Genomic DNA, 27150 nt, shown 5'->3' on the forward strand with positions numbered 1-27150 from the left:
AAAAAGGTAACTGCCCATCCTCAAAAACATTTAGCCCAGACAGTTATGGTCACATTAGTCTAGCTAGGCAGAGCTGAATCTCTGACATGTGCAAAAGAGTCAAGGGAAGTGGAAGTGATTATGGTTTTGAGACTGCTGAACTGAAAAGACATTCTGTAAAAAGGACAAAATTTTCCTTTTCAAATTCTAGTTTGTGGATTTCAGAGAGTTTTCCAAACTATTTCTAAGAAGCTTTGAAAGATAATTGAAAAAGTAAACCTATTGTCAATACTCCTTGCTTAGTTAGACACTGCTTGCAACCTGTCAAGAAAAAAAATTAAAAGAGAAGCATTAGAAAAAAAAGATGAAAATTATTAAAGACTATGAGGAGTTTGGCTTTGCCTGTCTTATCTGTACCTTATGCTGAATTTTAATTCAGGTCTTCACTGCCATGTTACCAATCCTTCAGTAAAGTAAACTACATGGGGAGCCACATCTATTTTCACCCTTTCCCTACACGTAACATTTGTTCAAATACTGAGAAATTTCCTGGAAAAAAATTATTACATCCTTCAGCAGTTAAGAAGTTAAACATTTTCATATACAGTCAGACAATGATTAAAAATGCTTATATAGGGATTGTGCAAGAGAGGAAACTCATGTCCCTAATTTTCTCTTTCAACCTCCTGTGTTCTCCATGCCAATCACTTTCTCATGGGAAGCAAATGCAGCTGGTGTAGCCAACCTCTGTTACCATGTTGAAATTCCATCACAGTGACTGCTTGGGCAACATACCAACCAGCACTGTCACACACCTCATTCTCCCTCCCTCCAGATCCTCAGGACATGAACCTATCTCAGCTCCCAGGGCTGGAAAGCTTTATTTATTCTTAATTCAATAACCCTCTCAACACAAACATATAGATACTTAGAGGAAGTAAAATACAGTTGTAACATTTACATTTCTTTCCTGTTAACATTTCTTGCTGCAATGGATTTGTGATTGTAAATTACACTGAGGTGAAAAAATCCAGCTAGATAAAATACCAGTTATTGTCCTGACAACCCGGGACTCAGAACAGTAGAAGAATCCGAAGAACAGCTACCTGGAAATGATCTTTGGCTTTCCTATTCCTTCCCCAACTTTTCCAATACCAAACCTGCTGAGCTTTCACAAACATTGCATATATTTCATGCTGCACTGTAGGAGAAGCAAAGTTTAGCAAGAGAAATGCCCACAAATATTTGGTATTTGGACAAATATATAACAAAATGAACCGTTTTGGAGGGGGGACATGTACCATAGCCCAGCCTTCTAATTTCAAGCAGAAATACAGGCTAGGAGGGACAGAATCCAAGATAAGGCCCTAAAACATCATCTGCAAGAGTAATAGATGCATCCAACCTCACCTCTCCAGCCTTTTTGTCCTCGAAGACCTTGCACTGGTCTTCCATAGCTATTCCTATGACAAGAGTGATTGCCAACAATTTAAATTCATCACGGCTAGTTTTTAGCTGATTAAAGAAATCCCTATTGACCCACTGTTTCCAGAAGTGAAATGTAAGATATCCCCCTTCTGCCATCCCAGCAAGAATGTCTACCAGGAATCTCTGAGCTTTCCACATAGAAGCAGGAACAATACCCTTAGACATCAGTTGTGCAGTCGTGATTTTCATGTCCCTTTTCTACCTCATTTCCTTCCAGCACTCTTTTGATATCATGCCAAGAACAAGTAGTGTGTGCATTTAAAGCAATAAAAAACCAGCACAAATTAAATGTCCTCCCACCTACATTTTACTGGAACTCACCATCATGAAGCTGAACAGTGATTGGAGTGGCACCTGATTAACAATGCAAACCTCCATTACACACAAAACCTTGGTGAAACTGTTCTGTTTTATAAGCAGTTCACCCTTGTGCTCTCAGTCAAATTTCCTCCTGGCATGGCTATAGCTGCCACCATAACAGGATACCACCTGGATTTTATTTCTGAGTAGATCAGAAGTAATTGTGTGTAGGTTTTGCTCAGAACACAAAGGTGACAGAAATGAGTCCTGTGTTGTTTGGGGGAGGGGGGGAAGGAAGATGAGAAAATGGGCGCTCACAGTTTGGAAAGGAGAGGTGACAAACCCCACAGCTTTTTGAGGCTGTGTCAAGCACACAAAGAGAGAAGTGCACATCACCCTAGCCTCAGAAGGCAATATAGAAAGTACAATGACATTTCTTTAGGTTGAAATTAGCTGATACATTAGCAAGGACAAAAAGAGGAGCAACTTAGGCAAACAGTATGTAGCACATTGATTTTAATCATTAATTTAATGCTGTCAAGAGGTGGTGACAGCATAAAAGTTATGAACCCAGTGTTTACCCACTTTGGGGTCCTTTGTATCTGACTTCTGAGCTATGTGCACCACTTTTTCTAGTTTCTCTTCAGACAGGCCAAAATCTTGCTTTAAAAAATACAAACAGAACCTCAAATTCTTTCACTAATTCATGGAAGAACTAACTCCATCACATGCATTTTTAGAAAAATTTCCCAAAAACTACAGCACTTATTATAAAATCATGCAGTGCTCTGCCGGTGGTTTTAGTGTTTCAAAACACCAAATAAATTCACTAAGCAATGGAGAGGGATAAGACCTCCTTGGAACAACAAGGCACATAACACACACCAATTCTGGGGAGTCCTGCAAAGAATCAAAACAGCTTTAATAGCCAGCGAAATAGGAGGCAGGAAATAAAGGCTTTCTCTCTGGGGAAAAAAGAAAATGCTCATGCCACACTTGTATCAGTGCATGGCAGATCACTTTGTGGAACTAGGTGTTGTGGGCAGAATCACCCATCAAGTTTAGAGACAATACAGTTATGACAATGGAAGGTAACATGAAACTCTCACTTGTTTGTTCCCCCTACCTCGGTGCCATCTGAAATTATATCCTCCATCTGCAGGTACAACGTATTTGGCAGCCCCAGCAGCCTGATCAAAGCTCTTCACCCAGCCCAGCTGAGCTCACAGCTATGGGCATCCCCTGGGGCACAGACACCCACAAGCACTCGCCTTCCCTTTTCCACAGATTGTGATGGGGCAGAGCAGGGAAATGGCATGAGCTGGTTGGTGCCTATTGAAAACAGCTTGAGCTCTCTGGCGATGCCCTCCCTCCATTGTGTCTTGACTGGGATGGAGCAAAGGTCCTTTTTTTCCTCTTATTTAACAGGAAACAGTTATCTGCAACACTTCCTCCCAGATATTTTCATAACCACACCAGGACATTCCTTACAGGCACTGACTTAAACTTTGAGGATATCCCAAATTTCTCCTTGCTACAACTGCATCAGCAGCAGTGGCACCCAGTTTTGAGGGCAGCCCCATGCCATTTCTGTGACTTCCACCAAGGTCACTCACCCTGCTGGCCAGCACAGCAGGGCTTAAACCAGGGCTGATTGCCCCATGGAGGAAGGAACACATTTAGCAAACATTCCCCAACCTTATGCTCCTGTGCCTGTTGGTTAGAGGGGGCTGCAAAAGATAGAGGACAGTGAAGCAAACAGCAGGGGAGAGGGAAAGGAGGAGGAAAGGGAGACCTACAGGGAGGAAGGCTGGGGGGAAGGATATGGTCTACTATGGAGAATCCTGTCAGGATGCAATTTATTTTCATTCTGTGCAGGAGTATAATGGTGCACCGCCTGAGCTCTCTCAATAGCTGTTTTGAAGCGAACCAGGGTTGGTATGTCTTTAATTTATCATTTCATTATGAAACGGTTTCCCTTCCAAGAAGCCTTCAAGTCAGGAAGCTCTGTCTGCCCACACAGGAAATTCCTTTGCAGCAACTTCCCCAAAAAGGAAATTTCCCTCAGAAGTGAGCCCAGCTCATGCCTTTGAGCAGAGCTGTTTGAAGAGGCTCTGGCATGCGAGCCCTGCTAACACCCCTGCCTGCTTACAGCAACCAGCACTGGGATCTCAGCTCTGCCCTCGCAGGGAAAACCCCTCTGCACCCAGCTCCCCTCTCCCCAGGGACAGCCAGGAGTGCTCCGAGGGCACAAGGCACTGATTTTTTACTGGAAAAAAATATCTTGAGAGAGACACAGGACTCACAGAGCAGAGGAAAGAAAGACTGAAAGAGCAGAGGAAGAGGAGGGGGAGATGCAGAAAAGCTTTGCAAACTATTTTAATCTCCCATTGAAAATCAGGGGGAAAATTCTACAACCTTAGATCTCTTCCGACGGTAGGTCAGACTGCACTCTGTCCCTTACATGTACCATGGGTTTAATTTAATGAGCTCGAAAACAAAGGAGAAGGGAGGGGAGGATATACAGTGGGAAGGGGGAGAACAACATTTACAAAAATGAATCTCACAGACATCTTGTGAATCACTAAGTGGGAGAGAGCCAAGAACATCCAGGCCAGAGTGAATAACGACATATGGTATTTTATGAAGCACCTTAGGAAAGGGGATATAGATCAGAAGCATTACCAGTCTTCCAGCTAGTTTTTAAATTTACTCTTTTAAATCACAAATAATACTGAGTAACTTTTGTTAATGACTACACCTAAAAACCCAAACTGTTGTTCGGGGCAAGACAGGAAGCAGAACTGAAATTTGTGTTACACATTTACATTGATGTGAGACAGGGCCATAAAAGGGGCACAGGTCAAACTGGATCTTGGACTGAACAACAGCAGAAAAATAGGGGTGACTACAATCCACTGGAGGCTTATATGCTATGGAGAGAGGCTCTCCACATTTTTCCCATTCTCAACTTTAAAATTCGTTTTTCAAACACTTGGAGCAAACCTGGTCCCTAAAGCCAAAGCTCCAGGAGGTGGCTGCCTGCCCCTCTCTCCCATTCCCCCCCCTTACCAGATAGCTTTGCCCTGTTCCCTCGCCAGCTAATTTACATGACTTTTTTTTTTTTCCTCTCTTGCTGCCCTTGGCATTACATTCAGCAATCCACTCAGCTGTTGTGTAAAGAGACTTTTGTCAGAATTGCTTAAAGGCAAATCCCCCCACTTAACTTTTTTTCTGTGCCCTCTAGCTGATGAGTTAGTTATCACCTAAAAGAGCCCTCTGGCATAGCATATGCATACTGAATATATATCTGCTTGGATGGCATCCACACTACTGTCAAATCACTGGAGATGGTTATGACATGGGGAAAAATATAAAAACTACCACTAGAAAAGATCCCCAACCCATCTACCAAAACATCTAAAGTTGATGTATAAGCAAAAAGTTTAAGGAATAAGGAAACATGAAGCAATCCCTACTATAATATATATGACTTATCTCAGCCCCTGGCAGTCTGTGGTTTAAGGACATCATGAGCTGTGGTTGTACTCAGGCCACTGTTTCCATACTGACCACATGGCCTATCCCTCTCTCCACAGGTTAATCTGGTTCCTTTTAGAGATCCATTCACACCTTCAGCCCTGCAAACACATTCCTGCAATGATATCCTTCACACAGTGACACATCCTCATTCTTGTTTCTTTTAGACATGTTGCCCAATGACTTATCTTGGATCTCTGGATTCGATGTTCTGTTAGGAGCTGTGAAGAATCATTTCCTGGTCACCTTCTCCATACCAAATATGATTTCACAGCCACATTATAACTTTCTCCCTGCAAACCTATTCACTTACAAATACACCTTTTCTTTAAACTGCAGGGTCCGTTTTCCCCCTGTTGTTCCTAGGAATGGGAGGACTGTTCTAACTAGATTCTCCTAGCACATGACCTAAAAATGACCATGTGGATAAGACCACCACACCCTGAGTGAAACAGTTTCAATAAATGCAAAGCATTAAGACACCTCCCAAGGAATTCATGAGCTTTAACAAGCCTGTGTCAGAACTTCAGCTGCCTAATGATTTGATGAAAAACTGTGCAATCTATGCACAGTTGCTGCACAAATTTGAGTCTGGTGACTGATTTTTGACAAATATCTTTGCTTAACTCTACAGTCAAGGGACATTCACAGGTCTTACTGTAAAAACACATGAAAAAATCATAAGCTAGTCACACCAGTAATTGTTTTCTGCTGAACTACCACAACATCGTTCTGAATGAGATTTCCTCGCACTGTGGTCTCGAGAAAAATTGAGAAAATTATCAAAATAAGAATAATTTACTTTCATCCAAATTCTGAATGGCACTGGGAACAGTTAATTTAGTAGATGACCATAACTTCAAGTTATATTAACATGCAGGGCATTTTATTCATAGTGAAAATGTCCCTGCTCTTCCAGTTGTCAGGATCTATTGAAGTGCAACTACTGTGATGCTCAAATTATTTAAAGCATATGTAATTTATAGTTGACCAAGAGACATGTTTTTTAAAACAAATTATAATTTTACAGACTTTCTGTTGTTGATGTTATGCAGTGAATGTGCAGTGAAAATGCTTCAGAGTGGGGCCAAGTCATTTCAGGATAAAATTATCAGTCTGAGCTACCTTTATTCACAATAGATTAGAATACTCTGATTATTTCAGCTTCCAAACTGGTGCCAAGACTGTTTGTGGATTAGACTTCATATTAGTACTCTTCAGGAAGTGGCTTATGGAGTGCATACAGTAAGAAAGCATTAAAAACAGCTGACTGAGCCTCATCTGCAATTTTAAGCCAACTTGGAGATTTCACATGAATACTGCTGACTCTGTGCACTTGATCCAGTAAAAACAGACTGAAAGACCCGTTTAAACCTAGGCCTCTAGACTCAAACACAACCTAACCCTCTTGTGTCTGCTTGTTGCTGCTGAGATGTGGAGGGGACAGCAATTCTGAGCCTACTTAGCAACTCCTGTGAAACAAAAGGCATCTTCCACCACCTTCTGCACTCATTTTTTGTTTCATCATAGGCAGTTATTTTACAACTCTGCCTAAAAGAAATGGTTGTGACACAGTCTAAGTGCTAACTAGCTTTAAAAGGAAAAGTTAGTTTCTCTGCATAAAAACTAAGTACTCAAGCAAGCCTTCCTTCCATGGGATCTAAATATGTATATGCACATGGAGATACATGTGTCAGATTTTTAAAAAATAATCAAAACTTCTCAGCTTTAAAATAAATTTTGATTGTTTGACTCTTGTCTGAGTTCCAGTGGAGTTTTTGTGTACACATGTTCTCATTGCAAATGATGGAGCAACAGAAAGGCCATGCATGAAAAGCTGTCTTCTGAGGGTTATTCAGGACTAGCTAGATTCTCCCAGAACTCTCACAAGAAAATCAATTATGGAGAACTCACCATAACACTACAGATCCAACCGATTTAAAAGACATCTGGATTTACTTCTGGGTGTTCTGTTGAACTGAATCGGCGCCAAACCTTCTGAGATTCAGCCATTGCTATTGCACACACTGATAATGGAGTGGCAGGAGGCCAGCTGCAAATACTGACTCCTAGAATAGCCCAGCTGCTTCAGGTCTGCCCATCACAAACACAGCTCAGCTCGCTATCGCTGTTACCTCTGCTGTCACTCCCAGCTCCTCTGCTTGTTTTTCATTCTGCGTGATTTTAAAACGGGGTGTAAAAATTGAAGATCTATACCAAGACCTATAAATGTTCCAGCTCTTACAGACATTAAGTGCTATGCCTTGTTTCTACTTTGCTGAACTCTAAGGCTTCAAATCCTGCACTAAACCTTCTACTGCATGTGACTAGTTCACCATTACTCCACACCACACACTGCATCCCTGCAACATAAAGTGGAAGTAGAGAATGATTCTGAGTTGGTTATGCTCACTTTCAACAAGTGAAAAGCCACCAAGCGAGCTGTAGAGCAGTGAGGCAAGCCCCATGCATTTAAAAACAATATTTGTCACCACTGACTATTAGTATTTAAAGAGCAGTAAAAAAACCCAAACCTCTAATAAAAAGATCAAGGTGCTTTGAACAATTACATACCTGGCAACACAGTAATGACTACCCAGAGTAATGAAGCTAAAAGCCCAGAGGTAGTAAGACTACTAAGGAAGTTTCCAGGGAAGCGAGATACAAAGAAGTATAACACAGAAAACGAAAAAAAAAAGGAACAAAGAAGTATTTTGTACAGAGGGTTTTTCTGACAAAACGCCTTCACTGAATCATGGAGAGGAAGCGAAAGCCAGCAAAGAAGTTAAAAATTGAAGGAGACAGATTGCTTGGAAGAAATCAGAACAAAAGAGCGAGTAGGAAGGAGGAACTTATACACATAAAGGGAGATTTCCCCTACTAGGAAATACACAAGGACCCACTCAAGTGGCAGAACTGAAATGAGTAACTGGTTTGTGGACCAGCACGGACTGGGGCTACTTCCTTCTGCACTACCAAGAAGGAGGAAGTAGAAAGGGAGAAATTCTCAGTATTGCATAAACCAAACAGGCACAGTCATTCTTTCATCTCTCTTCCCCCAAACATTAGCCAAGTAAGTAGAAGCACAGTGTAAGCTTATAAATTTACTCACACATTCTGGATAAAACTGAGGGAATTGCTGGAGACAGGAGAAAACACCTGTTCATTGCAGCAAGTCCAGTAGGTTGCTTTTTGCACCTATTGTGTTGGCTCAACAAACCACGGCTGGCTCAGCCCCAACATTTTCGCCCAGGACTTGTGCAATTTTGTTCCTGAGGGTCAAGCCCTGGTTATGCTTTCTGAACCCTCCTGCTTTACTACCACCACTTCTGTTGCTGGTGTCCAGGGTGGCCAAACCCTGCGCTATGGAGTCTGTACAGAGGGAGGGTATAAATATCACAGAATCTCCCTGCTGGCTTGAGTTGATGGAAATGTTCTTTAAAGCTCAGCATCAAAGGATTCACTTTATAAGCTGCGAGCCTTGGTTCTTGTGCCAGCAGCGAGTTCTCCCCATAATTAATTAATGCTGTATTAATTGTGCATGTTCCACGGGCCTGTTGAGGAGGTGTGGCAAGGCCTGCACACACACATCAACCTTTCTGGTGCAGCCAAGAGAGGAGCACAGGAGATGGGAGGTAAAACCCCTCCGGGTGCCTACAAAGGAATACCATGCAAAGCAATGTGCTCAGGGGCTATGGAGGGGCACGTGCTGAGCCCTGCAGTGTCATTCCAGCAAACATGGAGCGAGAGGGGCACACGGGGGATCTGCCACCAGCTGCACCCTTGTGCAATCCACTCGGCCCCAGGCCAGCTGTGAGTGCTGTCAGCAGCCAAGAGGAGAAGCCCATGGCAGCTGAGTGCCCTCACGGGCAGGACTTGGCCAGCAGTCACAAGATCCTGTGAAATCGCTGGAAGCAGAAAGGCGGAGGAGGAAAAGGGGGATTGTTCCACCTCATCTCTGCTGCGCTGGGCCCAGCTCTCTGCTGGCTGCCAGCACTGAGGAAGTGGCACCGTCGCCTTGCAGGGGCTTTGGCCGTGGTTCAGCCAGCGCCGTGCATCCAGCACATCCACCTCACCCATCCCCTGGGAAAACCAGGAAGAGCTCAGGGACAAGTGGGAAAAGAGGATGACCCAGCCACCAACACCCCCAGTGACGATGCCTGTCCCCAGGATTTTGCTGGAGACCTCCATCCATCACAGCTATGGACCTTTGATGGACCTGCCAGCCTGCACAGACCCTTCCCTACTGCAGCACAGAAACTGGGGACTAAGGTCCAAGTGCTGCTTAAAATTATTTACAAAGCACTCATCCTCTATAAAACTCTCAAGGCAGTGGACATGTATATATTTTCAGCTGGAATCTGAACGGCTGCTACAGCCAGCTTGAAATCTAACCTGCAAAGACATTTTCACATTTGTTCTTGCAGCAAATTTATTCATCTCTATAAATTTTTCTGGGGGTAAATAATTATTTGTTTCTCTGAAGGTATTGTGTGTCTGGGGTTCGCTTTTTAAAGAATTGAAAAAATCAGGACTGGCAAGGGAAAATTTTAGCAGAAGTCCAAAGTGAAAGGCATGAAATTAAAAATACATGAAACAAAACTGTAAAAAGGGGAAAGATAATGCAGAAAATTCAGAAGGTCTATAAACTAATTTCACAGAGTTGTCTTAGCAACTTACTTTTAGAAAAAAGTAAATTAGAAAAATTTAAAAATAATAAATTAGAAAAAAGGAATTTAGGTCTAACCATGCATTTGCTACAGCATATCCACAGCAAACATGAAAAAAATGCAGTTGAAGATAATGTTCATAACAGGTACACTAGATAAACCATTTTTAGGTGTTTTTCTGCAGTCTATCAAACTTTCTAGAACTCTTCAGAACTACTGAAACAAATTGTGCTAAATTAAAAAAGAAAAAAACTAAAAAAACAGAATATCAAAATTTAAAAACCCAAAATAAAGGTAGGCAGTGATGCTCTAAACTGCAACCAATCATCTTACCTACAAAGCTCGTACACAGCATGTGGACAAAACAAAAACACTAATCAAAAAAAGGATAATCACGTAGACAGTAATTTTAAAATATATACGTAAAATTAAAAGTAAACAATAAATCGGCTTCTGCATAATCATATTAATTTGGTGTCCAAAAGTCCTTCATTCCTGCAGGGAATACTTTCCCTTCATGAGGGAGGCAAAATGCAATTTATATTTACCATATAAAAGGTGGGGCTTTTTCTTTTACAATGTTGTGAGAAGGATGAGCAGAAATAAGCAGACATCTAAACTCCACAAAATTAAATGTATAAATGCTTATCTGGAAAGCAAATGGATACCAAACCTAAGACTCTCACTGTACACTGTTCCTTTCCTTGTAGTTTGAAATAAAAGCTAAACAGATCTCCCTGCATTTTTTAAAAATAAAAAGGCAGCTATTTATAGCTGCATTTATTGGAGCCGTTTCCTTATCAGGAAGTACGTAGCTTGGAATTACTATCTGCCTGCATCGGAAATTCTTTCAGGGATACAAAAACCCAAAAAGGAAATTTCCCTTCAAAAATACTCTGTGGCTTTTTTTGCTGCTGGTGGGCATTTTAAAATAAAATGTCAGTGCTCACAGCCCCTTTGGGATGTTTATTCTGCAAACAAGAAGCTTTAAGACACCTGGAAGAAACATTAAAAAAAAAATGCTCCTAGAGAACTTGAAGAGGGAGAATGCTGAGAACATATCAAGAAAATAACCCTTTTTATCAGGATGCTGAGACAGTGCAAATTCATTACCAGTACTACAGTATCTACCTCTGAAATAAGTGTGTTTCTACAGCTCCCAGTCCCTCCCAACTAAAGTCCTGTGGCTCAGTTCACATTTCCCCTGCACCCTTAGGGTAGAAGTGATACATAGACCAAAAGACAGTGAAACTACCACTCTTCCTTAGAGTGGAGATGGAAAAAGCACATATGGGGGTACCACACCCTCCTGTACCTCAAAGCACCAGGACAGGGCAGAGGCCACACAGAACATGGGCAGAATAATGCTCTCCTACAGGAGAGGTCCAGGTTCTCATAGCCCATGGGATCCAGTGCTACAAGCAAATCTGGACATGGGATAGTGTATCTCCAGCTACAAAGAATGCAGCATCAGCTCATTCAGTAAGCTCTCATCTGAAAACTTCCACTGTCTCCAAAGCAACCCCCATAACCAAGAATTTTGCCTTTTTTCTTCTTTTCCATTGACTGCAGAACACCCCATACTGTGCCTGTGGACTCTAAAGGCAGGAAGAACATATTGGTTAATCACTAGAAACATTAATTCAAGTTTTACTTGTCATAGTATAATTTAACATTTTCATTTTCTGTTCTGTATAATTGCCACAGAGCTACCTGACCATGCTGCCAGTGCAGAGCAGACACTTTCTTCAGTGGGATACAAAAACATAGGCAGATCAAAACCAGAAAGGCATATGGAGTAAATAAGGCAGGGTACTTCAGGCTATTCCTGGGGTATGACTTCTATGCATAAAAACTCATGAGGGAAGGGTTTGGAGTTAAGCAAATTTCCTAATACTTTGACTCTCAAAAGCCAATCAGTGGTGATTGTTTCTTAACTCAACATCACCAACCATACACCTATTAAACATATAGCTAAGTGATAACATCTACAACAAGAATCACTGCTACATTATTAGCACCATGATAGTCCTGCACAAAACATTTTACATGAGAAGTGAGCACATTCAAAGTTATTCATCCCATGAAAGTGCACAAGCATTCCACAAGGCTGGAATGCCTGATGCATTAAGTGCTCCACCCTCCCAAGAACCTCTGGAGAATGATACTGGAAAGAGGCTCTCTTGGCTGAGGTGTTGGACTGGGCCTCCAAATCTGGATGGAATCATTTTACCAAAAATGTCTTCAACAAACTCAAGAATCATTTAGTCCTTCTGCTTGAGCAGTAAAATGGGGAGATCTAAAAATGGCATAAAACCCCATTTAATGACTATTTAACCAGGCTGTATTTGTTAAGCACCAGAAGGAGAGCCAGTACAGGAGAGGAAAGACATAGAACAGCAGAAGGAAATCCAGCTTCTCATAAAGGCATCATGAAGGGCATCAAATATTGTTTTCTTTCTGTGTGTGCATACACATGACCTACCACATTAATTCCTGGTACCTCAAAGCTACAGCAGCTTTCTCCTTGGACACTATATGCCCCTCTCAGTGCTGGACAGAGCTGTTCTCTCCCAAGAGGCAGCAGCTCATCTCTGTTAAAAGCTCATGATGCTATGCTGTTTCTGCAGGGTTTTTTACCACACTTGCATTTTGTTGCAAGGCTCTCACCACACAATGGTTTCTTATTGTGGAGTTGTTAGTCATGGCTTACACACAGTTTCTCTTCTGTGTTTTCTTTAGCTGTATGGCTGTTTATGAATGCTGAATTCTTTGCATTCATTTTATTTCTTACAAAAATAATTTTTAAAAGAGCATGGAAGCATTTATAACATAATACAAATGAAAAATAAAACAAACATTTGAGATGGAAAGAGAAGAGCAAGCTAATTTTAGGTTCACTGATCTTGACAGTATCCCTTTAAGACAAAGCTAAAAATGCTTCAAACCCAGCAATACCATAAATGTCCTGCTGCTTTTGCTTCTTATTCCTCTCCACACTTTCCAGGGGAATTCCACAAGGGATCAAGCTCGAATCCCATAGTAAAGTGACATGGTTTCCTTTCCCCTCTGAATAGAGGTGAACGTGCATTTTGGAGATTTAAAACCCTACAGTGAAGCTTTCCAAAAGGGTAAAAGACTGGCTAACACCACTGGGACTTCCCCACTGCGAGCTTTCCATATCCTGAAGCACAGGTCTCTTTGACCTCCCGTGCCAGGACTGCTTTGCAAGTTCCCACAGAGGCAGGAAGGATCTTACCCTTCCACATGCTTGCACTGGGAACTGTCAGTGCAGGAAACTGCTGTTAACTCTGGGCAACAACCAGGCACATTGGGAAAAATAAAAACCACTTGATTCTATAATCTCTCAAGGAGCAGAAACCAGCTCACAGCAAGTGAGCACCCTTTACAAGTTTTTTCACACTTAACCTGGATGCTTTTGCCATAGCCACAGCCAGCAGTAAGGAGTTAACAGATTTAGGGTTAAACTCACTAGCTGTTTGCAAAAGTGACAAGTGAAGGGACCCTGTGTCACTCCAGTGCAAACCCAGTGACAAGGGGGTTAGTTTCCTACAGGTGGTGAATGAAGACCATGCCAGAAAAATGCAAAGCAGGATCTTCATGATCCAAAGGCCACAGTTTTCCCAGTGGTATCAGTAATGGGGTTTCACTCTTCCCAGTGCAACACAGTGCACATAAAACATAAGCATTTATATTGTGCCCAGCCATGGCACAAGAGTGACTCAGACTGGGCTTCCCACCAATCCAAGTTCTCTGTTTGGATGATCTCTTTGAGGCTGGCCTGAGATTCACTGTAAGAAACCCCTGGGATGGGTGGAGCAGATGAGTTCAATTCAGGTAAGCACCTGAGGGTGCTTGTGGAATACCTACCTTAGGCTAGAGACAGGCATGATCAGTGCCTCCCCAGCCCAAGATTTGCATCCTGGGCACAGCTCAGAGTCCTGAAGGAGCTTTACTGGGGCTAACCCAAGGAACAATCAATAAGCCTGACCGAATGGCTGGCTGGGATTTCCACACTGCAGTCAGCCTGTCAGTAGATTATTAACAGCTATAAACTGAAAGACCAGGAGGCACTGCTGGATGGACCCCCTCTGCACAGCTTGCAATAAAAGCATGCAAGAATAGCCTACGGTAGAAGACAAAGATGCAACACCAAGATTAAATACTGCAATAAGGTGTTAGCAAGCAGTGCCACTGCCAGGCTTCATTTTTTTCGTTTTTGTAGTGGGTTGGTATTGGTTACCTGTAAGGTGAAAAGCAGATTAGGAGAAAAGGCAAGAGCAGCAAAAGGGAAGAACAAGGCTTAAGTGGCCATAACGTCAGAGAAGAGCAAAGAAAGGTCTAAGAGAAACCAAACATTTGAGAAAGAGGCCAGTCCAGGTCCCATGAAAATCAGTGGGATCATTTCAGCAGGACCAGGATTAGTCTCAGCCACTAATTTGACATTCTGGCCACCTCTCCCAGTCCCTTTGTCATATGAAGCTTTTATTTTATTTTCCCTGTATGTGCGTCAGTCAGTTTTGTTCCACAAAGATCCTTCCAAAGCAAATATTTTTATTGCTTGCTGCTCTAAATGTGGCTTAGGGTAAAGGGCTTTTTTTCCCATCTCACTACATACTTTCAGTTCAGCACATTGAATATTCTAGTAACTAAACAACAGTAAGTTTAATGCTTCAAAGTGGCTTTCCAGCTGCTAGCCAAAATAGTAGAATAATTAACAGGTGCCAAAGGATTAATAAAAGGAGTAGCATAATTAATAGACACCATACAGGAAAAAAAATGAATCCTTGGCAATCCTGAAAGTGTTGTTGTTTCCTCCTCCTTCTCTTAATTGTTTCCTGCATTCCTTTAATAAGAAAAAAAAAGAAAACTAGTGCCCTTAAAACACAAATGATACATATAAGCAACAACATATGATCAGAAGAAAGAAACTGGCAACAAACTGCCTTCAGGTCTAATAAATGCCTTAGTTTAAAGAAACTGACCGACTACCTGTCCTACCCTACTACTCATGTCCACACAGAACTTTATTCAGTATGTGGTACAGCTAAGATCACAAAGATGCCAAACCAATACATAACCACTGCACTAGTTCCCACCAAATCAGAGTATCAATAATACAAATAACCACACAGAAAAATTTCTATGAAACTCTCGCTAAAAACCTAAAGGCCTTTAATACAATTATTGCAGAAAACTAAACAAAATTCCTTTCTGTTCTTAATGAGGAAAGTAGAAGAGACTGTAACAACAAGGGAGACACAGAGATACTGAAATAAAAAATGTCATCTCACTAGCTGAATGTGACCTGGCCTACATTCTATGAAGTTTAGCCAAATCAGCTGTGACCTGGAACAAAGGCCAGAACCCAATCCCACACTGGAAAGAAAAAGCACTCAAATGATTTTACAAATAGGTCTTTAGCTTTCCCTACCACCACAACACCCCACAAGTGAGTGGAGTCAAGACAACACTGCAGTCCCAAGTAAAAGTTTTCCCCTATGAGGTGATGCACGTGCTGTGACATCTCGAGTGTATCATTGCACTCTGAACATCAGTGCAAATTGTAGCGGGTTCAGAAAAAGAGGCAGCAACAAGAAAAATCAGTTGTTGCCAAGAATTGCTTTGTGTGCACAGAAAAGTATATGCAGCATGTCTTCCTATGACAATGGGCTGCAGACACGTGAAGGATGCCAGCATTAAGGAGAGAAGAAACAGCTCAGAGGACCAAATGAACTCATTTTCATGTTTGTATCAACAGAAAACTCTGAAATCTTTGTCCATGAGATTGCTCACCCTAAAGAAAAACACACATGCTCTGAAGAGTGTTTTCTCTTGGGAGATAAAACTCGAACTCTACAAATCAACATACGCATGCAAGGGGGAATGATGTTGCACAGGATCAGAGCACGCAACAAGTTTTTCTTTTGTCTCTCTTGTTGAAGAAGTTTTATATTGAAGGAGACAAAAGAAAACCATGAAGCCTGTAGCACACGTTTACAATTCTGTTTTAGCAGGCAAACCACCTTATCTTAATTTTGTGTCTTACAACAAAGGCAAAAGCTGTTTTCTCCACAATTCAGAGAATATTAATAGACACAGGGAAGGGTTCTCATATCCATCTCTTATATGCTGTATCCTCTTATATGCTGTATCCTCTGTCCAGTTCCAAGAACTTTTTACTACAAGGTACAGGCCACAGCACAAAATAAGTAGCTAAAAACATTTTACTAGATGAGAGAAAGAATAAAATGAAATTTTAAAATTCCAGACCCCCCACTACATTTTTCTGTGGCAAAATGGAGTGTTTCCCCAGAGATAAGGGGTATGTAAATAGCTCCAGAGGACTTCCATCTATCTCTAAATTTTTCACTATTACAATACCTGTATTATTTTTCCAAACATGTAAGAGTCTTTGCATTCATGGGGTTTTTTTCATTTTAGAGTGAGGGATCTAAAACAAGCGCCCAGAAAGCACCAAGAGCAGCACCTTGTGTGCAAGCTGCACTTGCTTATCTTCAATCCTCAGTAAAAAATGTCCATTTTCCAAACACTCCTACCTGACACTAGTGTAGTTTAGTGGAGATGATATACGCTGCAAAACTACCGTGGCAGATACACTAGGGACAAAGAGCAACTATTTTCTGACTATCTTTATGAAATGCAGGAAAGGACATTCCACAGCTCCCCACTGGTATTTTGTTGACAATGCCCCCAATACTCTGCTCCTAGTGGATGTCAGGCAGACAAGTATATTTAAAAGTATGGGTCAAAAGTCCCTTACAGAGAAGTGCAGCACCAGAGAAAGGCAAGTTTTATCCAGAAATGATTCTTCTTGTCCCAGAGATTTAAAGTTAAGACTGATTACACTGCATTTCCATACAACAGGCTGGCTGGGGAGAAAGCAGCTACTTCAAACATGAAAGGCTGTGTGAGAAGGGGAAAGTGCCTACACATGACCCCAGAAAAAGGTGTTTCTCTATATAATTTTAGCTATCTTGATCAAAAGAAGAAAGGTTGAAGCAAAGAGATGTCCGCATTCCACCCTTCCAAAGTGCACCAGTCTCTGGATAAAATCAGTTCAGCCTACCTGAGGCTTATCTGCTCACTAAGCAGTGAGAAATAATTTATCACACCAAAGGAAATTGCTCTACTTATTGTTCTGATACTGTTGCTGCTGATGCTCTCAGAGTGCTCTGGAACATTAGAAACAGTGAAATTTCTTATCATAAGGCATAAAACTGCCTGAATCCAGAGAGTGCTCTACATGTTCCACATGAAATATTTGTCTCCAGGACTCTCTTTGGGTCAACTGCTCTTTTCAGCTGCATCTACTGCAAAGGTACATGAAGATGTCTGAGTTGGGACTAAACCCTTGATTTTGTTGAACACCATCAAATTGTCATGGAAGCAGAAGGAGTGGAGGCCTGACAACCTATTGACTCTGTGAGTGGAGGAATTTGACACATCTCCCTGTTGTCCTGGAATGAGTGAGGGCTGAAAGAAGTTGTTATGCTCCACAAAAACAACAAAAACAACCACAGGGATGGAACCAAACAAAACCTCAGACCTAGAAAATCCTCGGACTTAGCAGATCTAATCCCAACCTTCTCACACAGCCTGAATGAGAAATGAGTTACTTTGGCTGACTTCTGAGGCAGTTTGGATTTAAGATCAAAGCTGTACCTCAGACACATCTCTAAAAATAAACAAATAAACAAAAAATAAATTAGAGGAGTCCCTGCAGGAACTGAAAAGCCCTGAAAACTGGAAAAAAAAGAGGTATTAATACCTCTTAAAATCTCATGATATGAAATCCAACAGGAAGTGAGTTATATCTATACATTGTATTAGCAAAACTACTGGAATATCTTCATTTCTGTTGTCTTCACTTTAAGAAAGATGTCTAAAGTGGCAGACAGTTCACAGAGGTGATATAAACAGAATTTGAAATCTGAAAGCTTAACAGGAAGACTGACAGCCTTAAGAACCTCTCTTCCTATTCAGTTTAGCCAAGAAAAGGTTAAGAAGTGACTATCTAAAAGCACCTATATCAGGAGGAGTCTTTTGACAATATTTAGCAGGAAAGGCGATAATGAGATCTAATAGTTGGAAACTGAAGCTTGACTAATTCAAACTATAAATAGGGCACTTAAAAAAAACGGCAAATAAGGAGATAATTAAGCATTAAAAGAACATCTAGAGACCTTATATCCTCCTCATCACTTAAGTTTTTTTTACATGGAGAGCAGAAATCTTTCTGCACATATTGTAGCTCAGTTACTGGACCTAAACACAGCAGTTACTGCTGAAGTTTTGTAACAAAAGTTATACCACAGATTGTTTCAGAAATTCAGAATGGTTGCTTCTGGCCTAGCTATGAAGCTATGTACTTAAAGAGTGGTTTTATCAGTGTTTGGGTGAGCCAGTGTTGGTTGACAGCAGTGTTTTGTGTCAATACTGACTGCATACTGAGCTACAAAATACTACACTGCCACTGACTACAATTAGTAAGGCTATGTAAATGTGTTTCATGTTGTTTATTACCTCAGACACTAACTTTATGGAAGGCTATTTCACAGATATTTCAGGATTAATCATCTGTGCTTTTACACAGCAACAAGTCAGACTGGTGTGGAAATACTAAAGGAAAAGAAGCCTTGCAAGTTTAAAAATGTGCCAACTAAAAGAACAGAAAAACCAAAACAAGAGTCAAGGTGAAAGGTTGGATCACATTCTAAAAATACTGTGAAAGAAGTCTTCACTGAGAAGAAGCTTTATAGATTCAACACTATCCAGCATGCTGGCTAGATGATGGGAAGGAAGCAGGTACAATATGCACCACCACCACTTTCGGTGGAGTCTGTGCCTCCCTGCTTTATGTATCTGCCAAACACAGCAGTAAGTAACAGCAAAGCCAGCTGTGATCCTGGCTGTGGAGTGGACAGACAGCAGCTCCCACAGCAAAAATAAACAGTACCAACTTCTGCAATGAGGAAGAAACCCAAAAGATGTCGGGATAAACAGCACCAGCATGGAGGAGAACTGCTGGAGAAAAACTGCTTCTGTGCTGGGTTATTTTGTGCCTACTTTAGGCAAAGCATAGAAATGCCCTTTAAGTGTGGCAGCCAAGTCCTCCCCAGGCCAGGGGAACAGCTGAGCAGCCACATGCACACACGTGCAGACCTGGGAGCTCACAGACGCTCAGGCAGGGACCAGACATGGTCAGAAACTCCACAGCAGCAGCTCCCACTCCCACCAGGAAGCACAGAAAACTGGGCCACGCAGGACATGTGAGTGGCAAATGACTGTGGGGCAGACTAACTCCGTGGCCAGCAAGTGAGCAAGCACAGGAATAAAGCAGAAATGCTTTAAACACAGTTTGCATCCAGAAAAGGAGTGTGTGTGGAAAACAGCTGAGGACAGGAATCAGAGTGTCTTGTGATAAACATGGACTTCCCCCTTTTCCCCCCCGCCAAATCCCAAACCCGTTTTACAGAGGGCAAAGCACAAAGTTTTGTTTGTTTCTGGCTCTCTTGTCCATTGTTGCTTTAGTAGTTCAGGAATGTAACACCTGACAAAAGTTTACTTAAAACATCTTTATTTCCATCAGAACTGCTTCCCCTCCAAAAAGGAAAATTCCACTCTTCTTGTCCCCATCCTAATTCACCTCTCACTGGCCAACAGTCCTTGGCCTTTCCTATTTCTCAAACTCATCTCAGTAAAGAAGTACCTGGCTCTCACCTCGCCCTCAGCTCATTTTTGTTCCAATGTCAGTGATATGTCCTTCCTCCTTTGCAGCATCCTTTTGTGCTCAGCTAAGCTCATTCCTCTTCCTTTCCCACTGCCTCTGGCAGCACTCATGCTCTATACTAGAGAGCCTGGGCATCACGAGTATTTGAGACCCCTCAGAACCTGAAAACAGCCACAGCATAAACAGATTCTGCTTGCCACAGATGGTGAAAACTCTGACCTTGTGCTGCGGAACGTAACTGAGCATTTCCAATAAAGTGGAAGGAAACACAGCATTTCCTGTCAAAAGAAACCCTCCACATTTGTGCCTGTCATGAGAAACAGGCCAAATGCTTGACAAGGGGTGCAGGAGATGGGAGGGGAGATTCAGCATATTGTATTTAAGAGTAACTTTCTTCAGTTAAAAACAACCGCCAGGAAAACCAAACCAGCTAGAGCTTATTAAAAAAAAAAAAAAAATAAAAAAAAAAAAGGTATAAAACCAGAGACTTCCCTGGTCTCTTCCATAAAACCAGAAATAACTCCTCACCCTGCCCCACCCCCTCCTCAGTCCAAGAACTTAAGCAGCCTCGTGCTGACACTCACGCAGGTGTGCTGGCAGTCTGATGGTGTCCTCCTCCATCCTGATGGCTTGAGGCACTGGGACATGTAGTGGTGACGAAGGGTAATTTGGTACCGGGCTCGCTGGAGGTGTGTACGAAATTCTTTCCTGCTGTTAAAAGAAAGTGGGGGGGGAGGGAGAGAAAGAGAGAGGACAACGTGAACTTTGGAACAGAGGTATGAAACCATGGCAGAGGAGGTGGATGTGGGTGGAAGGAAGGAAGTGTGTGCCTGGTGATGAGAGCAGCACTGGTGATGCACCAGCTGCCCAGGGTGCTCCAGAGCACACACAGAACACTGGTGGCCAGAGCTGCCTCCTGCTGCAGGGAGGCCAAGCACCTTTTAGGGTGGCACGATTAATTTTCAAAAGTCATAAAGTTCCCAAGGGTCTTCTCAGAAATTTGTCAAGGGAGGATAGGGGAAGTGACATGCAAGTGGGGAGACTCCAAGGGTTTTATGTCAGTGAAAATCTGACATCAGCTCTGTGATATATGCATGAGCACCACTGAAGTGCCAAAACCACTTAATCTTACACTAACAAATCAGTCATGATCTGAACAAGCTAAGAGTTTAGCATTATACTCCTTCCTACTATTTTAAAGACATTAATCAATAACTTTTGTCATTGCTGCAGAAAAACACATCACTAAAGACTACGCTATTTACCATCAAGCAACACAGTACTCTTGTTTTTACTAAACAAGTTACTGTTACCTTCTTTGAAGCAGTTCAACTTGCAACCAATACAGTAAATAGAGTTAAATGCCAACTTATGAATGTTGTATTAGTTTCAGAATTCCCACTGTTAGGTTTTTACTTATGAAAATGTCTGACAAGAAATCTAAGACTGAAACTTTGTTATCGATGGGAAAATTCTTCCATATTCTAAATGTCCAACATTGTACTCCAATCATGGTACAAAAAAATACCCTTCTGTAAATAAACACAGGCAGTTTTACAGGAACATAAAAAAAATCCATTATCATATGCTTCCTGGAAGGTAATGCATGTTGTTCTCCAGAACCATGCTACTAACATGTAATGATGCCAGTGCAAACAGCATGGATTTACATCCCTGCATATACAGAAGCAGGAGCTACTGTAATCTCTGAGCATTTGCAGGACAGTACGAGAGCAGCCTCTCACCCTGACCTTCATCTCTGGCAAACAGAAAAAACAAATTTGAAGCTGGACCAAAAGAAGGTAATTGCTTCCATGACAAACCGCAACATTATCACAGCCATGAGACAGGAAAATAGACTGAGGCTGATAGAGGCACCTGCAGAATGTAATGTAAACACCCTTGCTACCAAAGGGAAGGGGAGATTTGCAAAAAACTCTGCAGGCAGATTAGGTGACATCCAAAAATAAAGGGAACCCCTACAAACTCTTGCAGCCACCACTTCAAAGCAAGCCCAGTTCATTCTTTTGCAAGGTACTGTTTGCTGTTCAGGAGCTCAGGCAGAACCAGAAGTTTAGCCTCAACATCAGGAGTCCCAACACAACACCCTATAACCACATGGCACAGAAGACTGACAGCATGAGAAAACAAACTATTACAGGTTTAGACAGTGAGAAGACAGGCCTGTTTCACTCCACCATCACTTTGTTATTTCTACAAGCATGGCCCCTGTCTGTGGCTGTCAGCTCAGTACTTTTTAAAGAGAAATTGTTCTGTTTTATGTTCCTGTCTCCCACAAACTCAGCTTCTTTCTACTCATCTCTGTCCAGGCAACAGCAACCCATTAGCTTGGACGAATTCAGTTTTTTGCAGTTACCAAACAGGGATGTTCGTTGTGACGTGATGGAAGACACACTTGTGGAGCCACAAGGCATTATTCGGTTTTCAACTTCCCCAACTCAAACCGGCTGACTTTGTGCTTCTCATTCCAGATGCGTGACTCTCTGTGCCTATCTGCACCTTTCACCCTGGTGCACAGCACCCCTGGAGGGGAGGGAGACCTGGCACTTCCCAGCATTTCCTGCTGTGATCCACAATGCAGATAATCGAACCACAGTGCAGCTGCTCGCCTTGTTCATGGAGATATTTATAAAAAGAGGAACACTTCTGAAACTCAGATGCCTGCCTCTGGTAACAGGCACTAGAGAATAGGTGGGATATCCAAAGTCCTTTTCCTCCCTCCTGAAGAATGCAGGATACAGTCCAAGCTCAGGTCACATTTCATGCTCACTGAATCACCACTGCAAAGACAAAGTGACTTCAAAGGGTCTCCTCACTGCCCAAGAGCAGGTGGAAAATGAAATTTAATCCAGAACTCATCCACTTCCCTCAAGACCCAAGAGGTGCTGCATCAAATCAAGGCATTATGCATCCAGTATGTGCTGCCTTTACCGATCAATCTCCTAAAGGCATACCATAACTTGATTTATACCATGGCAGTTTCATTGAGGCTTACTGTTTTAAACAAATGCATTTGATTAATTGTTTCCTAGTATTCATAAGGACTGGACAGCCAAAACCAAACAAGATATGGAACTGCAGTAACTTTTCCCACACATCTTGGATGTCCACAGTACTGTGTGAATTGCTATTTGCAGAAGGCATTTTACAAGACACGAAGTGGAATTAGCTACCCAATTCCTATTAGTGCCTTTGAAATGCCCTCTCTTGCTAATCCTGCATTTTTCTGTCAGCACCTTTAGCCTAAATATCATGGCAATTTACAGACATTAGGTAAGACTTTCTCTTTTTATTAGACACACAGACAACCTGAGTTACAGCAAAAGCACACCTCAAATGAGCTAAGTAACTTCAAAGTTAAGCTGTCTTGAAAAAGGACAGCATGTGCCTCTCAAGGGCAATACATTTAACAATTGCATGCTGAAAGTGCTGCCCTTTAACTGTCCTGTACAGATTTCCAAAAGGTGTGGAATGGTAATGGCACAGGGAGGTCAAGACACTGGGCTTGTGGAAAAAAATTAGTTTAATCCCTGTTTGCAGCATGAGGCAGTAAAGTGTCTGGCAGCAGAACTGCAAACACCAGCCTAGTTCTGCAACCTGCCCCTGCTCTGTGCTCAGCCACACACAGTGCCCAGCCTGCACAGTCAATGCACAAGGTCACATGTGCCCCTCCAGGCTTTCTGAGGCTTTTTAGAGTCATGTTTCCAGGAGGTACCTATTGTGCTTACACCACTGAGAACGGATTGCATTAATCTTCACAACTTCAGAACTGCCCGGTGCTTCTCTCTGTGGAATCCACCAAACAAAAACATGGCTGGTGTCTCATGCTTCTAAGGTTATGCAACCAGATACTCTGCTACTAAGAATTTTTCTGAAAGCGTTTCCTAACTAGTCAAGTTTAATATTTTCCTTTGTATTAAGGCCAAGAATGGTAGGCTTGTTCAAGCCACAGCTTGGGAGGAAGGATAGGTAGTGCTGGTAGAACCTGCATGAACCCTATGTCTTCTTGAGCAAACAGCCTTGTTGCAGCTTAATCTACTAGTAAAAGAAACTAAATCAATACACATTTGATGTGGTCCTGTGAGATTTTTGGTGATGAGTGCTAAGAAAGAGCTTGGTACTACCACATTCCATATTTACCACCTGCCAGGGGACTCTATAAACATCTAAACCTGTAAGTGACCAAACGCTCAGCCCCAAACAATTACCAGTTAAGAAATTTCAAAATAGCAACTCCTGAGCATTTTGACAGTAGCCACAAAGAGGTGACTAAAACAGATGGCATATTGCTTGCTGTCATCATTTTTGATTGATTTCTTCAGCTCACAGGGAGTCCAGGAAGTTTCACCATGAAATTTCATGTTGTTTACAGTAATTGAAGAGGTACATGAAGTCAATTTTTATGGAAGGCCCTCCGTGGGGTTTACTCTGCCGGCTGGTGCTCACAAAGTGCCACCTGGACAACCAGCCAGGACTGCTGAGAGGTGGATGTACCTGCCCAATTGAGCAGAGACAGGCTGAAACACATGGCTAAAAATCAAGAGAATCTATGGGTTCTTTCTCTTTACTAAATATTCAGCTGCTGAGAATGCCCTAGATCAAACCATCCTGTCTAAATCAAAAGCTATACTGACCCTGACTATGTAGTAGGCAGGTATCTAACAGCTGACTAGACTCCCAAAGCCATCACACACTGATTTCAGTTTCAAGAATTGGGGTACATCTTTTACTGACAAAATCTACCTCAACAGAATTTTCTCTGTCAGGAACACAAATAATTCCTATTACTAAAATAAAAATATTAACCACAAATAAAAAAGTATCAAAATTAAATTTAGAAGTCTAACAATTGAGGATGAGGGAGGCTGCAAATAAAAATAGCTTCAGGCTTTTGATATAATTGTACCCTTCTAAACTCCAAAGAAACAGCCTTGCAATCTGATAGTCTTTTTGTCCCCTTACTAAGTTCACTCAGATGGCAAGCACAAAGAATATACTTGTTTTGTAGAAATGAAAATAAAATATGCAAGAAAGTCTGCTAAGCAAGCTCTTATGTTGTCCCAGTGATTATTTCAGTAGCTGGATGGGTGGTATACTAAAACTACCTTTTTTAACTGATACAGCAAAGAAATGCAATACCTATGCAGCAGTTTTCAGGAAACCAAAATAGCCAATGTGGTCTGCAAATACCTTGTGCTGGACAGAAAAGGCAGCTGACCCTAATCACTGCAAAAAACCTTCTCCAATACTGCAGATAATAATACCACATAGGGAGAAAGGAACTGAAAGCTGACACTCATTTGCATCCCAGGATTCTCGTGTACCTGTGCCATGAAATGAAAAGACAGGCCAAGAGACCAGGAGTCAGGGGGATCCTGTGAGGGTCTGTTTTTCCTACTGTGGATCCTCCTAGGAGTAGGTGGCTCAAGAGGGGAGAAGAGGGCCTTAGAGACAAGGGTGGCTGGGGGGAAATTATGTGTTTTCAGGAAAAATTTATAAGGCTCTGAACCTCTGGGCACCCAGCAGGACAATGACAGCAAACCAGCCACAGAGAAGCACAGGGGAAAACAACAGGAGATTCAAGTAAATTAATCCTTAGGGAGGAAAGTGAGAAGGGGAAAGGGAAGGAAGACAGATGCACTGTTCACCAGTGGTTTGTATGCACTACCATAGCTGGATATGAAAGTCCAGAAGACCACTATAAGATGAATTACATGGTCTAACATCGGGAGCAGGAAGGAAATTGGAGCCTCTAATGGGCTGTGTAGCACATTTGGGGACCTTGGTACATAGTAGTTTGCATACTCCAACTTCTGCCAGGAACAAAGGCTCAGGCTCCGAAAAAAAACAACTAGAGCACTGCAGTAACAGGGTATGAATTCAACTCTCTACTTCCCTCCCTTCCCCCAAATGCTGTCATCTTCTTAATTTCCATGGCAGACATCTCCTAATTTTTTATCCCATTAATATAGCAATTCACGTCAAATCTATAGCAGCATAATCAGCACACTATCAGTAATTAGAGAAATTAAAACAAACACAGCTCTCTGGAATGGACTTTATGCAAAACAGCACTGGGAAAAGATTAACATCTCGTTTCCTGGGCAGAAAGCAAAGATTGTGTCAGTAACCTTAGCAATTTTGTGAAGATCAGTTCCTCCCTGATTCCTCCCTCCAGCCTGTCCTCCCTGCACAGGGGCAGGTGATGGCTCTCCTCTCATGCCTCAATCCTTACTCAAGCAAATAAACACAGTGGTGCAATGGTTTATCACAAAGGGAAGGGGAAATGAGACAGTGGGGAAGTTCGTGCTTCTCCCATAGTGATTACAGCCACTGTCCTAATTAAATTAAAATTGTACAGACAGCAATACCAATGCGCTAGAGTGCTATGAAAAGACAGCTTGAGGAGGTCAATGCTGTCATTGGAAATGCCATGATACAGTTGCATTATTGTATAAGCACCCCAAAGTATTTCAAATTAGCAAGTATCAAAGAAGCCAAAAACTAGGTTAAACATACGCTCAAAAAGTATTTCTTTGCTGCTAATATGGGGGGAATAGAGAACAGAACTGTGTGAAGACAGGTAAAACTGGAAGATAAAACTAAGGCAAAAAGCTCAGTACAGTTCAAAGGATCAGTCCTTTATATTTTTAATAAAAAAAATTATCTGTAGATATCCCAGCTAGGCAGAAGAAAATACACAAGAGGCAGATTCTGGTTCAGAATTTGAAAGTGGAATCATCATATTCCAAACGGGAGTAAAGCCTTCTCTATCCACCCACCCTTCTGCAGCAAGGCTCCAAGAAAAGGGAGTAAAGCTGGGACTTGGACCCCCTGACCTACCACTTCAAGGCAGAAGTCAACTACAGATTCCACTGCCTGACATTAAGAAACTATCTGGCCCCAACGCTTTTCAACATGCATCTCCAAAATTTGCATCCTGGGGTTGTCACTGCAACACTCCTCTGAAGAACTTGCAACTGACCTTTGTTTAAGCAGGGCATGGAAAAAGCTGGGCCACTCCTGTAACCCACAGGGTCACTTTGGCATCTATACCATCATTTGTTGGTACACTCACTCCACACAAAGCACAACAGAAGGCTCCAGGGAGACAGTTAATTGTACAGCTAGGGAAAAATTCCCACATGAGGCTTTGAAGTACTGTGGGCAGTGAGTAAGCAGCACAGAAGCAAGGAAGGCAACAGCAAAGAACTTTCCAGGCTTAGCTGCACGCCAGAGATATTTTGCTGCACTTTTTGTGTTCCTTTTCTAAAACAGGCAGGGCTGGGGAGCCTCATCTCTGTAACATACGGTGGTTGTACAACTCTGCCTGTGTGCGTGGGAATTAACACCCCTGAACACCCTCACTGCAGTCAT

At 42.1% G+C, this 27150-nt stretch overlaps 1 protein-coding gene across 4 annotated transcripts in view; it reads right to left on the reverse strand.

The window, feature by feature from the left end:
* ETV6 (ETS variant transcription factor 6) overlaps positions 1-27150 on the reverse strand; it is a 126830-nt gene that overhangs the window by 63541 nt on the left and 36139 nt on the right. Inside the window, exon 2 of one of the 4 annotated variants that reach the window (XM_056515774.1) lies at positions 20337-20463. The exons of 1 other annotated variant lie outside the window; for it this stretch is intronic. In XM_056515774.1, coding sequence (XP_056371749.1) covers positions 20337-20463 — 127 coding nt within the window. Of the gene's footprint in view, positions 1-8419; positions 8490-20336; positions 20464-27150 lie in introns of those variants that run through there. 2 more of the 4 variants (XM_056515778.1, XM_056515781.1) reach the window with 2 other exon arrangements.

Source organism: Oenanthe melanoleuca, chromosome 1A, assembly GCF_029582105.1.
Source record: "Oenanthe melanoleuca isolate GR-GAL-2019-014 chromosome 1A, OMel1.0, whole genome shotgun sequence".
Lineage (NCBI taxonomy): Eukaryota > Metazoa > Chordata > Aves > Passeriformes > Muscicapidae > Oenanthe > Oenanthe melanoleuca.